Source organism: Morus notabilis, unplaced genomic scaffold (assembly GCF_000414095.1).
Source record: "Morus notabilis unplaced genomic scaffold, ASM41409v2 Scaffold112, whole genome shotgun sequence".
In the NCBI taxonomy this organism is placed as follows: domain Eukaryota; kingdom Viridiplantae; phylum Streptophyta; class Magnoliopsida; order Rosales; family Moraceae; genus Morus; species Morus notabilis.
This window is the reverse complement of record NW_010367100.1, coordinates 423917-436716: the sequence shown is the minus strand read 5'-3', so window position 1 is coordinate 436716 and position 12800 is coordinate 423917. Positions and strand designations below refer to the sequence as shown.

Genomic DNA, 12800 nt, shown 5'->3' with positions numbered 1-12800 from the left:
ATTGTTGAATAACTAGACTTCAAAAAATGGTATCCTGCCTGATTTATATGAACCGGTCAACCAGATGTGCTTTAATTAACACGAGGATACATAAGAGGAAAAAAAAAACCAATTATAGTAAATAGTAGATTTTTAAAAGATTTTAAAACTATTTAAAATAAATACCAATTTAAGTAGTAAATGATTCATTTACAATCGGTAAAAAATAATTTGCGTGATAAAAAATCTTAAAAAATCTTTTTACTAATCGTAAAAAGAAAATTTACAAGAAAAAAAATATTTTTACTAAATGTAAACGAACCATTTACACGGTAAATGATTCATTTACCACATAAACTGTTACTTATTTTATAATTTTAAAATATACTATTTATTTAATTTAATTTTAAAAATATACTATTTACTACATTCTCCTTATCAAGCCCAACAATCCTTTGCTCAAACCAACTCATAGAACAAACCAACTTAACAAAAGATAGTGGAACCGGATTCGGCTCGTAAGAATAATTGCACATCGCGTATAAAATCCATTTGGATCAAAATTTCTTTTTTTGGACTATAAAATCTCAAAAGTGTGGTTTGAAAGCCACTGTAGAAGATGGTTGGGACTACTTGAATTTGTGAGGTACAAGTTCTAAAATTGGTGGTTTTGATTGGTCCAAACATCACGGCAAGATTCAAAAACTCCATCTCCAATTTGCCAATCCAAACACCATTTTGAACTTGGCTCATGGGTTTAAATCACATGAACCCTTGAACCAAACACCAACGTGACAAAGCTGAAATATTATGCATTATATATAAAAATGACAATACAAAACAAACAAACAAATAGGCTGAAGCAGTAATTGATTTTTCTTGGTAGGCCAGCGAGGGGGTCATTGGAGGGTGGTCTCTTTGAAAGCCAGTGGTTGATACCACTGAGGGCCAAACCCAGCAGCTTTTCTCGCCTCTTCATTGAAAGGCGGCTTCAACGGTCCCCTGAAGTGTGTTCTTACAATATCATGGAACTTCTTTGTTACTTCTTCAGTTTCCTCCTCTTTAGCTTCACTTTCTTCCTCACCCTCTTCAGATGCCAAACTATCCGTTAGTGAAGCAGGAACCGAAGGCCTCAAGCAGAGATACTTGAACCATTTTACGCCTGCAGCGCAATGGGTAATCTCTTCGGGGTAAACCACCCTCTCAAGTAGATCAGCTGTTTTGTCATCGCCTCCATTGCGAAAACGACTGATGGTTGTGGGCAAAACATCAAGCCCTCTTGCCTGTGTTTATCAAATCCCAGAAGATAAAGAAAAATGAAAACTACATCCACCGAAGAATATTACTGAATACATAAAGGATGTATCACCGCATCACCTTTTCACCCCAAAATAATAATAAAAATAATGAAAGATAAGCCTTCTCGGGCATCATGGATCTAAAAGGAATATTTTAGTATTCATTGCAAAACTCAGAAGCCCATGACATTCATCGTGGGAAGGAAATTCCCAATTTTTCTTTTGAAATAGGAAAATTTTTAGTTTTCACCACTAAATGTAGGAAAACATCTAACTCTGAAATGAAATCATTTCACCAAATCCGTAAACTTAGTGTAGTCATTGTCCCAATCATTCAAATTTATTTAGCGACTTGGAAGATTGTTGACATTGACTACCTGCCAAAGGCGAAAGAACACATGCATGCGGAATACTCGAATTAAAAGTAAAAATTTGGCTCAAATTTTCACCAAAACCACCTTTAGATTGCAAGTTTATCTACGCAACAATCGTGCTAAAAAAATCTCATGTTGACACTACTATACGCTAACTAAAGAAACTATTCAAACGCTCATGCTCAAGACTATAGGAATCTAAATTCTAGCTAAGGAAACTATTCCTTCTTGATTTTCTGGTATTTCAAAAAGTTTCAATCATCTGAGGATCTGCTAATAGTAATACAGACACTATAAATGTGCATTCAAATATTTACCTAAACTTTGTTAACTCTGATATGTGATAAACAGGCAATGTTAAAACAACGACTGTAAGCATTTAAAGTGATGAAGCACACCTCATGGACGCAATGCTCGACAGCTAGACGTGCGAGAAGATCCTTCGAAGTGGCAATGGCAGAGTCCCAAAGGCCGTCATGAGCTGGCAAAGCTCCATAGTGAGAGCCCAGCTCTTTGAGCCTTGCTGCGAGGAGGGTAAAATGCCGGCCTTCATCCTGAGCTACCTTGACAAAATCGGTGAAAAACTCTCTCGGCATTGCCTCTTGCTTGCCAAAACGAGCAATAATATCCTACAAAAGGAAACACAAGTGTAATGAAAAAGCCAAGCCCCCAAACAAATTCAATGGTGCAAGGCTGCAAGCATCTCTACAACTGTTTTTTTCCCCATCTTTCATATTAATAGTAGAAAGCAAACAGTGCAAAAAAACTTAGAGCATCTCCAAAGCGGTGCCAATTAGTGTGTTGATGCTAAATTATGGCATTTAGGCAGGAAATTTACTCATAATGCGGTGCTATTTTTGGTGTTAAATTTGACAATATACTTAGTTACAAAATAGCTATCAAGTGCCAAATTTTTAATATTTGCTTGTTATTGGTTCATATATTAGACCTTTTCATTCAACACGTACAACATTGAAATTTTCAGATTATTTAAAAATAAAAAAGTTAAATTTTACAAGTTCTAAACCTTAATAATTATGAGAACCAAATACATATAGCATTTGAAAGAACATTATGCATTGAAGAAGAATAACATATAAAATGTCATTTTTTACATTTTTTTTTTCCAAAACCAAATATTGCATTGGCATTGAGTGATTGACACTTTCATAAGCATTTTCCGAAATACAGTTTTATAACACAATTCGAAAAGCAAGTTGTTGACTCTCTACTGCCAAGTGAAAGATGGTATTATACATACATACATAAATACATACGTACGTACATATATACATGTATATTTGAATGAATGAAAAAATATAGAAAGATTACCCAAGACAAGTCAATAGCCCAGCTTTCTGTGTGGGCAAGGCTATGAACAATGGCCCGTCTGCTCTGCAAGCTCCCAGCTTTCCCAAGCTTCGGCATAAGACTCGGCGACACCAACTTAACCTGAAAAACAAAAACACAACAAGACCCGTTCAGGCATTTCATCAAACAACACGTGGGCAACCATTTGTCATACAAAAAAAAAATTGTACGTCGGAGAGCCTGGCGGGGCGATCGGGAACGGGAAGGTCCACTGAAGGGTCGTAGGGGCGAGCAATGGCTCCTTCGAGCCATCGAGAAGCGACGGACTCGCCGAGCCGAGCCTTCTCGAAGGGGTCGGCTGTGTTGAGAACTCGCAGCGCCGCTTCCACCAGCGTCTCCTCCTTCGGTGGGCTCATTTCTCTGCTTCTGCTCTGCTCTTCTCCGTCTCGCCACCGCAAACAATGCATCTGTGAAGTTATGGGCCTGATGGGAATTGGGCCTGGCCGAGAAGTCGGGCAAGCCCAGGCCCAGTCGTGCCTCTTTCACGAAGCTATTAAGCTCGCTGGTTTCTTCTGCAAAAGTTGCTTCCAGAAAATCGAGAGAGAGTAACTAACCGAGTTATCGGCGACTCAGATGAGTCACTCGACGGGTCCACGCACCGAGTCCACTCACTATCGTCTCTACGAGTTCGCCAAATCTGCCCTCGTCAAGATCTTTGTCCATCCCTACGCCACTGTACGTGCCTCTCTCTCTCTGTCTCTCTCTTCATTTCTCTCTTTCTCTCTCTAGACTTGTTTGTAAATAATGGGTTTTTTGTGTGGCGTCTGCAAAGGTGTGTGATTTGTATTGCGGAGGAGGAGTGGACGCAGATAAATGGGACGAAGCCCAAATTGGCCACTACATTGGAATTGGTACAAAAATTTGTTATTTCTTATCATTTCATTTGTTACTGAGCAATATATATATATATATATATATATATATATTATACATAATATGTATGTATTTTGGGTATTTGATTGGTTGGTGGGTATAGATGTTTCGTCGTCTGGTATTAGCCAAAGAAGAGAAGCATGGGAGAGCCAGAGGAAGGTTTACACTGCTGAGTTCTTTGAGGTTGACCCTTGCATGGTAAGCATATGATATAAATATAGGCAACGTATCCAGTCCGGCGGCCGTATGTTATATTTTGTTGTTCATCATTATAACATCGTTATGTATTTTTGTGTAATTCTCATTTTGTTTACGTGTAATACTTAATAAAAATGTAGGCCATCGCCATATTACATTAAAGTTGCTTCATTGTTGCCATGTTATAGCAAAACGTTACAAGTTTGTATGAAAAATGTTATAAGCTCCAGACTCTGGACTGATTTAGAAATGTTGGCTTTATAGTTTGACTTCAGTGTGTATTTATTTGGCAGGAAAGCATAGAAACCCATTTGAAGGAGGAGAAGAGCAATTCTGGTGATTTTGTTTGCTGCTTGCAACACTTGCAGGTATATATATATTTCCATTTTCCGTTACAGCTTGTCCAATCCTTTCATGCAAAGATGTAGCTTTTCTTTTTTTATTTCAGAATTTGATTTGCAATTCAATTTTCAATTACAGCTCTGTTTCCAAACTGAGGAGAGAGCAAGGAGGCTTCTTCATAATGTTTCATCTTTGTTGAAACCAGGGGGTTATTTTTTTGGTATTACTCCTGACTCGTCTACAATATGGTATGAAAATATACTTGTCAAAACCAGCTATTTTACTTCGTTTTTATAGTTAATTACGTTACTCTCGACTTTGGCGCTAGCGCCTTCCTTTTACCTTTTACTATATGATAGGGAAAGGGAAGAGGAAAAGTGTTTACTGTATGTTAAGCATTCTGATCGTGATACTTTGTATGAAAGAAAGGGAAAAAGAGGAGTGTTTCTCTTTTCCATTTGATCATGTGTTTACTTATGAAAATCAAGAGTGGTAGCTTGGTGGCCCCACACAATATAGGAAGTGAGGAAAGGGAATGTTAATTTGAGCAGCCTGTTAGTATTAATTCGTGATCAATGGGAATGAATACCAAATTTACTTGTATACCCTTGATAAGTTTACAACGTAAATGCCATTTTAGTAAAATTGAGAAGATTCCTATTTGTATGTCTGGTGAACACTAGAAAGGGAATTCAATTGGTCCACATCCTAATATATTAGTAAACACCACTACATTAAAAAGAAAATCAATGATCTCGTTCCATTACGGTTTGGTAAACATGCCCCCTATACAGTTTGAGTTGGCCATTGCTTCTAGTTATCCGGCAATTGAGCACAGTTCAAACATTGTACTGAACCATTGAGCAATGAACATGTGTGCTTGTTTATTAAAGGGCAAAGTACCAAAAGAATGTGGAAGCATACCACAATAGGGGCAGCAGTATGAAGCCGAACATTGTTCCCAATTGCATTCGGTCAGAAAGTTACATGATCACCTTTGAAGTCGAGGAGGAAAAGTATGTATGAGTACTTGGCATTGCCACACACTTCTTATTCTTCTTTAGTTGGTGAGACTTATCAATTTCTTCCACCTGTGCATCTTATATTTTTCCAGGTTTCCATTGTTTGGGAAGAAATACCAGCTGAAATTCGCTAATGATGTCTCTCCTGAAACCCACTGCTTGGTTCATTTCCCAAGCTTCATCAGGTTTATGCTCTGTCTTAAGTAAACTAGGTACTAAAGAACTAAAGGTTTTGTAGTATGATAAGAGGTACCTATCTCATGTTGACGGCTTAGGTACCAATGCTTAATAAAAAACCAGTGGCTTAGCACACCAGTTTTTAGGTTTTTCTTATTGATTGCATGGAATGTTATCTCACCATTTCCAGGAATATAGATAAAGCCAAATCGAAGCTTAAATTTTTGTTCCGATTCAAGGTGATTTTTCAAACATGTAGGGGGACCTTGGGTTGTCAATGTTACACTATGAATGAACTCTTTAGCTTTCATTTTTCTTATTCAAAAAGAAATAGCGATTAATGAAGAAAAAGAGAAATCCTTCCTTTTGCTATATTGGTTTATTCTTGATTTTTCTCACTGGTCGACTTATCATATCTTCATGTATGTTTACCCAGGCTGGGCAGAGAAGCAGGTCTGGAGTATGTGGAGATTCAAAACTTAACTGAATTCTTTGATGATAATAGGTCTGTTGACCAGTCTTCTTTCTTTAGTTCCTTGCATATTTGTGAGAATTGAAATTTAAATTTCTGTAAGGCTTTCACTTCTTTCTATATTTAGATGATTTCATTTTCAGAATTCTTTGAACCAAAATATTCTTTTCCTTGTGGCGATTTTGCTGTAAGAGCGCAATTAGCAGGCTTGATTACTACTTTGTATCCGAACTTGGTGGACCCGAGAGGGAGACTTCTTCCTCGATCATTTGATGTGTTAGGTGATTCATTTGTTGCTTTTGGTTTCTATAATGGTGGCATTTTTCATCCAATTAGCAGTTACTAATTAGATAATTTCTTTTGGCTCTTTCCTCCGTGCAGGTCTGTATACCACATTTATATTTCAGAAGCCTGATCCAGATTTTGGTCCACCCCTTATGACACCGTATTTGCAAGATGGAAGTTTCAACCACGATGAGGCAAGTACTTGTGTAGTAAGCCAGAAAGTCTGAATATTGTGTCTCGTTCAGTGCAAAAACACCTAAACAACTTGCCTGCTTAAACCAAGTGAAGAAATTTGAAATACTCGGTCTGATAATTATAATGAAAATTTTATTTTCTTTTTCTATTATGGGCATGTTTACTGACTTATGGAATGTCCTTGGAAAGGGAAAAGTGTTGGAAAGGAAATAAAAAGAACAATCCAATTCACTTCTCGTGTTTACTAACATTAGAAATATAAATCCTAATAATTTTAAAAAATCTACTTATCATATAGTGATTAGTCAAAATCTAGCAAGGCTAAAAAAGTAATTCTGGTATATTTTAATTGAAAGGGAGACAATACATGAGATAACTAAGGATTGGCTTTCTGTTTTCTCATTCCCTACATGGGCCTCATCACACATCTTGTAAGTAAACACGTGAATAGGCTGGAAGGAAAACATCCCAGGGAACGTGCCCCATATCATAGTTCTTCCATTTCAGAAATGTTTTTACATGATTTGGATATGTTGTTTTTCAGTTATTTACTCAAGTCTTCTTTCTTAACTTGCTTTTGCTGTTTGCAGAGGGAGTGGCAAGCCACGGGCTGGAAAGACGATGAAATGGCCGGACATACAGAGCAAGCTGCACCACCCACCCTGCCGACACTGGGCACCCTGCCGGCACCACCTGCTGGGCTTGGCAACATAAGTGAACAAAAGGGGATTTTGGGTCCTGGCCCTGCAGAGTTACGTTTTGCCGAGGCGCTTTGACACAAGGGTTATGAGATGCTATAGCGATACGGACAGAACAGAAACCACCTACACCTAGAAAGCTGTAGATAGATTAGCTGTCGAAAGTGGGTATGTTTATCATCTGCCTAGAACTCTACTTTTTTGGGCTGTTGTAGTTGAAATATGTGTAGGATGAAACTTGAAAGAAGTTAGTTAATGTACAGATTGTGTCATAATATAGTAATGTAGTATTAGTTTTTAACTTTTTATGATTCAAAGTGGTCATGAATCTCCTAGTGGAATCCTCTCAATACCATGCGCTATAGATGAGGGCTAAGAAGAAAGATTAATACATATACACATTATAAAAATTAGAAGTTCAAAGACCAATATCACTTGAGAGCAAATGACATGGGATAGGACTCGGGTTTAGAAGCGTGCAGCTCCGATGCTGCATTGTGTCCCAATTCTAGAACTTGTTTTCTGTTAGCAGCTGATAAAGGCTAAATTTGACAGACGTTATAGTTGTGAGAAAACTACAATATAGACAAGCAGTTCTGTTCATCCGAATTCCCAGCTCAGGTTGGGTTAGGCGGTAGCCTTTTATCCAACTCGGGTAGAGGCAGGATCAGAGGGGGCAGTCTGGATGAACAATTATGCGAAATTACATTCTATAGTGCTTATAAAAGTTGAAGGATCTAAAAGTAAATCCAAGTTCCTTCACAGACCTTGGTATACGTAATAAATATTAGTTTCAAAAATTAGTAAATGTGTTCTTTTCGTACACATCTTTAGTTAGTTTTGTGTCATTGTTAGAATTCTGCTCCTCTTAATTTTGGTTAATTTATAAAAAGGTTAATTATTTACTACAAAAATGGGAGCCCCACAACTTGGCATGCTTTACGGTCGTTTAAGGGTGCTAGGCAAGGGTGGGACTCATGCGCAGTCTGGCAGCAACTGAAACGTATGAACGCCGGGAGTTTTGATGGGCTGTGTGTGAATTGGAGAAGGGTAGCCTCAAAGTCGGATTTGGAGATTTTCTGTGTTATTGCGTGGGCTATTTGGTCACACAGAAATCAATTTATTCACCACAAATCTCCTAGATCGGCTACTTAAAACTTTTAGAGATGGCGGGGCGAATCCTAGGTGATTTTCAAAAATGCTAGAACTCGGTAGTGATACCCCAGAAGGCGCCGATTCAGAGTGGTTCAAGCAGTCAATTCTGAGGATTCATTAGGTTACGCAGGGGTTATTATTAGTGACATTCTTCATTCTCTTTCTAGTAATTTGGCCTGAAAGTTCTGTTTTGTTGCGAGTTCTGGGAATTATGTTGCTCATATCCTCGCTTGTTCTGTGTACCAGGCTGAGTTGGATGTCTTGGGAAGTGATTTTATTCCGCTGTTTGTTGCTCACTTTGCCAACGCCGATTTGGCGTTCTAATAAAAGCAACTTTTCCAAAAAATACAAAAAAAGGAAGGGGCACAATCCGGGTTCATGACTCGGTAAAGTATAGCATGAGAACCATAAGTTGTTAGAGAAATTGTAATATATCTCTCAATTTCGATATCACAAAAAATTGGCCTAAAACACATTCGGGAAGAACAGGCGCGCACAAAACAGACCTCTCGGGTCTGTTTTGTAATGCCCGAGCGTTGCAGCGCACGCTGCTGTGTGCTGCAGCGCACAGACGCGCTGCTGCAGCCTGCACAAAACAGACCTCTCGGGTCTGTTTTGTGAAGCCCGAGCACTGCAGCGTGAATGTCATCCGCTGCAACGCAAATTGCTACCGGAAAACGTGTTTTCGTGTGTTTTAGTGATTTGAAAAGGTCTTGAACCATTGCATCCATTTGTGATATGTTTTCTCACATATCTGAGTACTTATTAACAATAGAAATAACTATTGTTATAAGTGCATCAGCATATAAAAGATAACCTTGATATTGGAAAAGGTATCTTTATGTGAAAGGTTGTAACGTTTAAAGAGGATGGATGCATCCCTGTCTTTAATTAATGCATTCAGAAAATACAGATATTATTATTGTTCTGGAACTCAATATTTTTGCTGGATATTGTGTTCAAGGGTTTGTTGTATCTTTAGGGTAATTTGCCATTAAACCTCATTAGCAAACTTTGAGAAGTGATGGCAAATAAAACCTTAAAGGAAAGTATTCCTATACGCCTCAAACCCTCTTCTTGCTTTTTATATTCTTTTCATCCTCCCAAATCTGAATTTTTCTTACAATCTTTAAGGTTTTAAACTTGCTGCAATGGAGGTTGAAAAGAATATGATGTCTTTACTCAATCATCATGTTCAACTTGATCGTTTTGATGGTATCAACTTCACCCGCTAGAAGGGAAAGTTGTTCTTCCTTCTCACCGTGCTTAAGATCGCCTATGTGCTTGATCCGAAATTGGAGCCACTTTCTGAACCAAAGGAGGATGATTCCGAAGAATTGAAGACCGCAAGGAAGAAGCGTGGAGATGATGAAGTCATGTGCCGGGGTCATATTCTCAACACTCTCTCCGATAGGCTCTACGATCTTTACAACTCGATGGAGTCTCCGGTGGAGATTTGGAACGCTCTCGAATACAAATACAAAATTGAGAAGGAAGGTACGGATAAATTTCTCATCTTGAAATTTCTAAAATTTGTCATGGTTGATACCAATTCTGTTCTAGATCAAATACATGAATTGCAAGTCATTGTTACTATGCTTCGTGACTTGAAAGTTGAGATTTCTGAATCATTCCAAGTGGGGGCAATTATTGCTAAATTGTCTTAAAGTTGGAATGGTTATAGAAAGAAACTCATTCATAGGAGAGATGACATAACTTTTGAGGAATTACAAAAACACTTGAGAATCGAAGAAGACACTAAGTCTCGTGATTTCAAGAACAAAAATGTCGATTCCTCTAAAGTTAATGTTGCCGAAGCTAGTAAGTTTTCAAAGAATTTCAAAGTCAATAATGACAAGAAGTTCAAAAAGCTCGGTAATGGCCAAAAGAAATTTTCTGGAAATTGTTTCTTTTGTGGAAAGAAATGCCATCGCCAAAATGACTGCAGATTCAAGAAGAAAAATGAAGAAGTTAACACCAACAATGCCAATGCCGTTAAAGAGAGATCCGAAGACATTTGTGCTATGGTCTCGGAATTGTAAATTGGCATGATTACCGAAACTAACATGGCTGCATCTAAATCCTCCGATTGGTGGCTTGATTCCGGTGCCACAATCCACGTTTGTAATGACAAAACTATATTCTTATCTTACAAAGTGGAAAAGGAATGACAAACGATTCTCATGGGGAATAATGATGCAGCGATGGTTGCCGGGAGAGGAGTGGTGGAAATTAACTTTGCTTCCGGAAAGAAGCTTACTTTGAACAATGTTCTTCATGTTCCTGATATTAGAAAAAATCTTGTATCCGCTAGTCTTATGTGTAAGAATGGGCTTAAGATTGTACTTGAGGGCAATAATTGTATTGTATCTAAGAATGAGATCTTTGTGGGAAATGGATATTCTTGTGATGGCATGTACAAACTAAGTATTAATAATAAAGATGATGTGAATTCTCTTTATATTGTTGATTCTTTTGATGTTTGACATGCACGTTTAGCACACTTAAATTTTAGATCTTTAAAATATATGTCTAAATATGGTTTGATTAATTGCAAAGATATTAAAAGTGATAAGTGTGAAATTTGTATACAAGCAAAGATGACTAAGAAACCTTTTCCTAGAGCCGAACGTAATACTCAAATATTGATATGATTCATACCGATATTTGTGGTGATGGCATGTACAAACTAAGTGTTAATAATAAAGATGATGTGAATTCTCTTTATATTGTTGATTCTTTTGATGTTTGGCATGCACGTTTAGCACATTTAAATTTTAGATCTTTGAAATATATGTCTAAACATGGTTTGATTAATTGCAAAGATATTAAAAATGATAAGTGTGAAATTTGTATACAAGCAAAGATGACTAAGAAACCTTTTCCTAGAGCCGAACGTAATACTCAAATATTGATATGATTCATACCGATATTTGTGAGTATAATGGAATTTTGACTAGAGGATGAAAGAGATACTTTATCACTTTCATTAATAATTGTTCTAGATACACTTATGTGTATTTACTTAGAACAAAAGATGAAGCATTTGATAAATTTAAAATTTATAAGGCTGAAATTGAGAACCAAAAAGACAAGAAGATTAAATGGTTCGAAGTGATAGAGGTGGTGAATATTTCTCAAATGAATTTGATGCTTTCTGTGAAGAGCATGAAATTATTCACCAAAAGTCAGCCCCTTTTACTCCTCAACAAAATAGATTGGTTGAAAGAAAGAATAGAATCTTTACTGACATGATTAACTCTATACTTCTTAATGCTAAATTGCCTAATAATTTATGGGGGGAAGCTTTACTTACAGCATGTCATATTCACAATAGGATTACATCTATGAAAACACATGTCTCTCCATATGAAGTATGGAAATGAAGAAAACTAAATTTGATGTATTTAAGGGTGTGGGGTTGTCTAGCATTTTATAGAATGATTGACCCTAAATCATCAAAGTTAGGAGCTAGAGGAATTAGAAGTGTTTTCGTAGATTATGCTGAAAATTCCAAGGCTTATAGATTATTGAATCTAGATTCTAATGTTATTGTAGAATCAAAAGACGTTGAATTTATTGAGAACAAGTTTAGTTCCATTAAATTAGAATCTAATGTTAATCGACCATATGTTGACATTCCCGGTACCTCCACTAATAAAAGGAAAGAGTCTATGACATCTTTCGAACCGAGAAGAAGTCAACGTGAAAGAAAAGAAAATGACTTAGCACCGGATTTTATTTCATCTCAAGCTTTAACCTTTTGGTTGAAGTAGATAGAAATTGTGTACTTAATAAAATATCATTGTTGCTTAATATAGAAGAAGATCTAAAAAACATTTAATGAAACTATGTCTTCAAGGGATGCCTCCTTTTGGAGAGAGGTCGTAAATGATGAAATGGATTCGATTATCTCGAATCAAACTTGAATCTTGGTCGATCTTCCTCCGGGATCAAAACCAATAAGCAACAAATGGGTGTTTAGAAGAAAGTACAATACTGATGGGTCTACTAACATTCAAAGTTAGATTAGTAGCTAAGGGCTTTAAACAAAAGTGTGGTATAGACTATTTCGATACATATGCTCCGGTAGTTAGATTGACATCCATAAGAGTGCTATTTGCAATTGCATCAATATGCAATTTGCATGTGCATCAAATGGATGTTAAGACGGCTTTTCTAAATGTTGATCTTGATGAGGAAATATATATGGAACAACCCGAAGGGTGTGTACTACTTTGAAATGAAAAAAAGGTTTGCAAGTTAGTCAAGTCACTTTATGGTTTAAAACAAGCACCAAAACAATGGCATGAGAAATTTGATAATGTCATTTTATCTCATGATTTTAAGCATAATAATGC

General features: G+C 37.0%; 2 protein-coding genes across 3 annotated transcripts; one reads left to right on the top strand and one right to left on the bottom strand.

Annotated features, from left to right (window-relative positions):
- Window positions 1-521: 521 nt before the first annotated feature.
- LOC21399854 (uncharacterized protein HI_0077) lies at window positions 522-3431 on the bottom strand. Its single transcript, XM_010111897.2, has 4 exons — window positions 3193-3431; window positions 2984-3103; window positions 2050-2280; window positions 522-1262 (listed from the first exon to the last, which is right to left on the bottom strand). Exons 1-4 carry the CDS (start codon window positions 3427-3429, stop codon window positions 879-881), a joined length of 972 nt encoding a protein of 323 aa, XP_010110199.2. The 5' UTR covers window positions 3430-3431; the 3' UTR covers window positions 522-878.
- Window positions 3432-3593: 162 nt separating this feature from the next.
- LOC21399853 (mRNA cap guanine-N7 methyltransferase 2) lies at window positions 3594-7582 on the top strand. Of its 2 annotated transcripts, XM_024174618.1 has the most exons (11): window positions 3594-3697; window positions 3795-3873; window positions 3999-4093; window positions 4387-4461; window positions 4574-4683; window positions 5329-5451; window positions 5550-5642; window positions 6071-6139; window positions 6299-6387; window positions 6488-6585; window positions 7177-7582. In XM_024174618.1, exons 1-11 carry the CDS (start codon window positions 3596-3598, stop codon window positions 7360-7362), a joined length of 1119 nt encoding a protein of 372 aa, XP_024030386.1. In that variant the 5' UTR covers window positions 3594-3595; the 3' UTR covers window positions 7363-7582. The 2 variants fall into 2 exon arrangements, with proteins under 2 accessions (XP_024030386.1, XP_024030387.1); XM_024174619.1 differs by lacking the exon at window positions 7177-7582 and having other exon boundaries at window positions 6313-6387; window positions 6488-6569.
- Window positions 7583-12800: the final 5218 nt, after the last annotated feature.

What these genes read in the sequence shown, in the direction of transcription:
- LOC21399853 (XM_024174618.1), top strand. Translation starts at nt 3,596, where the DNA reads ATGAGTCACTCGACGGGTCCACGCACCGAGTCCACTCACTATCGTCTC. An exon ending in CATTTCCCAAGCTTCATCAG is followed by an intron (nt 5,643 to 6,070) that starts GTTTATGCTCTG and finishes ATGTTTACCCAG; the next exon opens with GCTGGGCAGAGAAGCAGGTC. An exon ending in TCGATCATTTGATGTGTTAG is followed by an intron (nt 6,388 to 6,487) that starts GTGATTCATTTG and finishes TCCTCCGTGCAG; the next exon opens with GTCTGTATACCACATTTATA.
- LOC21399854 (XM_010111897.2), bottom strand. Translation starts at nt 3,429, where the DNA reads ATGCATTGTTTGCGGTGGCGAGACGGAGAAGAGCAGAGCAGAAGCAGA. An exon ending in GGGCTATTGACTTGTCTTGG is followed by an intron (nt 2,281 to 2,983) that starts GTAATCTTTCTA and finishes TTCCTTTTGTAG; the next exon opens with GATATTATTGCTCGTTTTGG. An exon ending in TCGAGCATTGCGTCCATGAG is followed by an intron (nt 1,263 to 2,049) that starts GTGTGCTTCATC and finishes TGATAAACACAG; the next exon opens with GCAAGAGGGCTTGATGTTTT.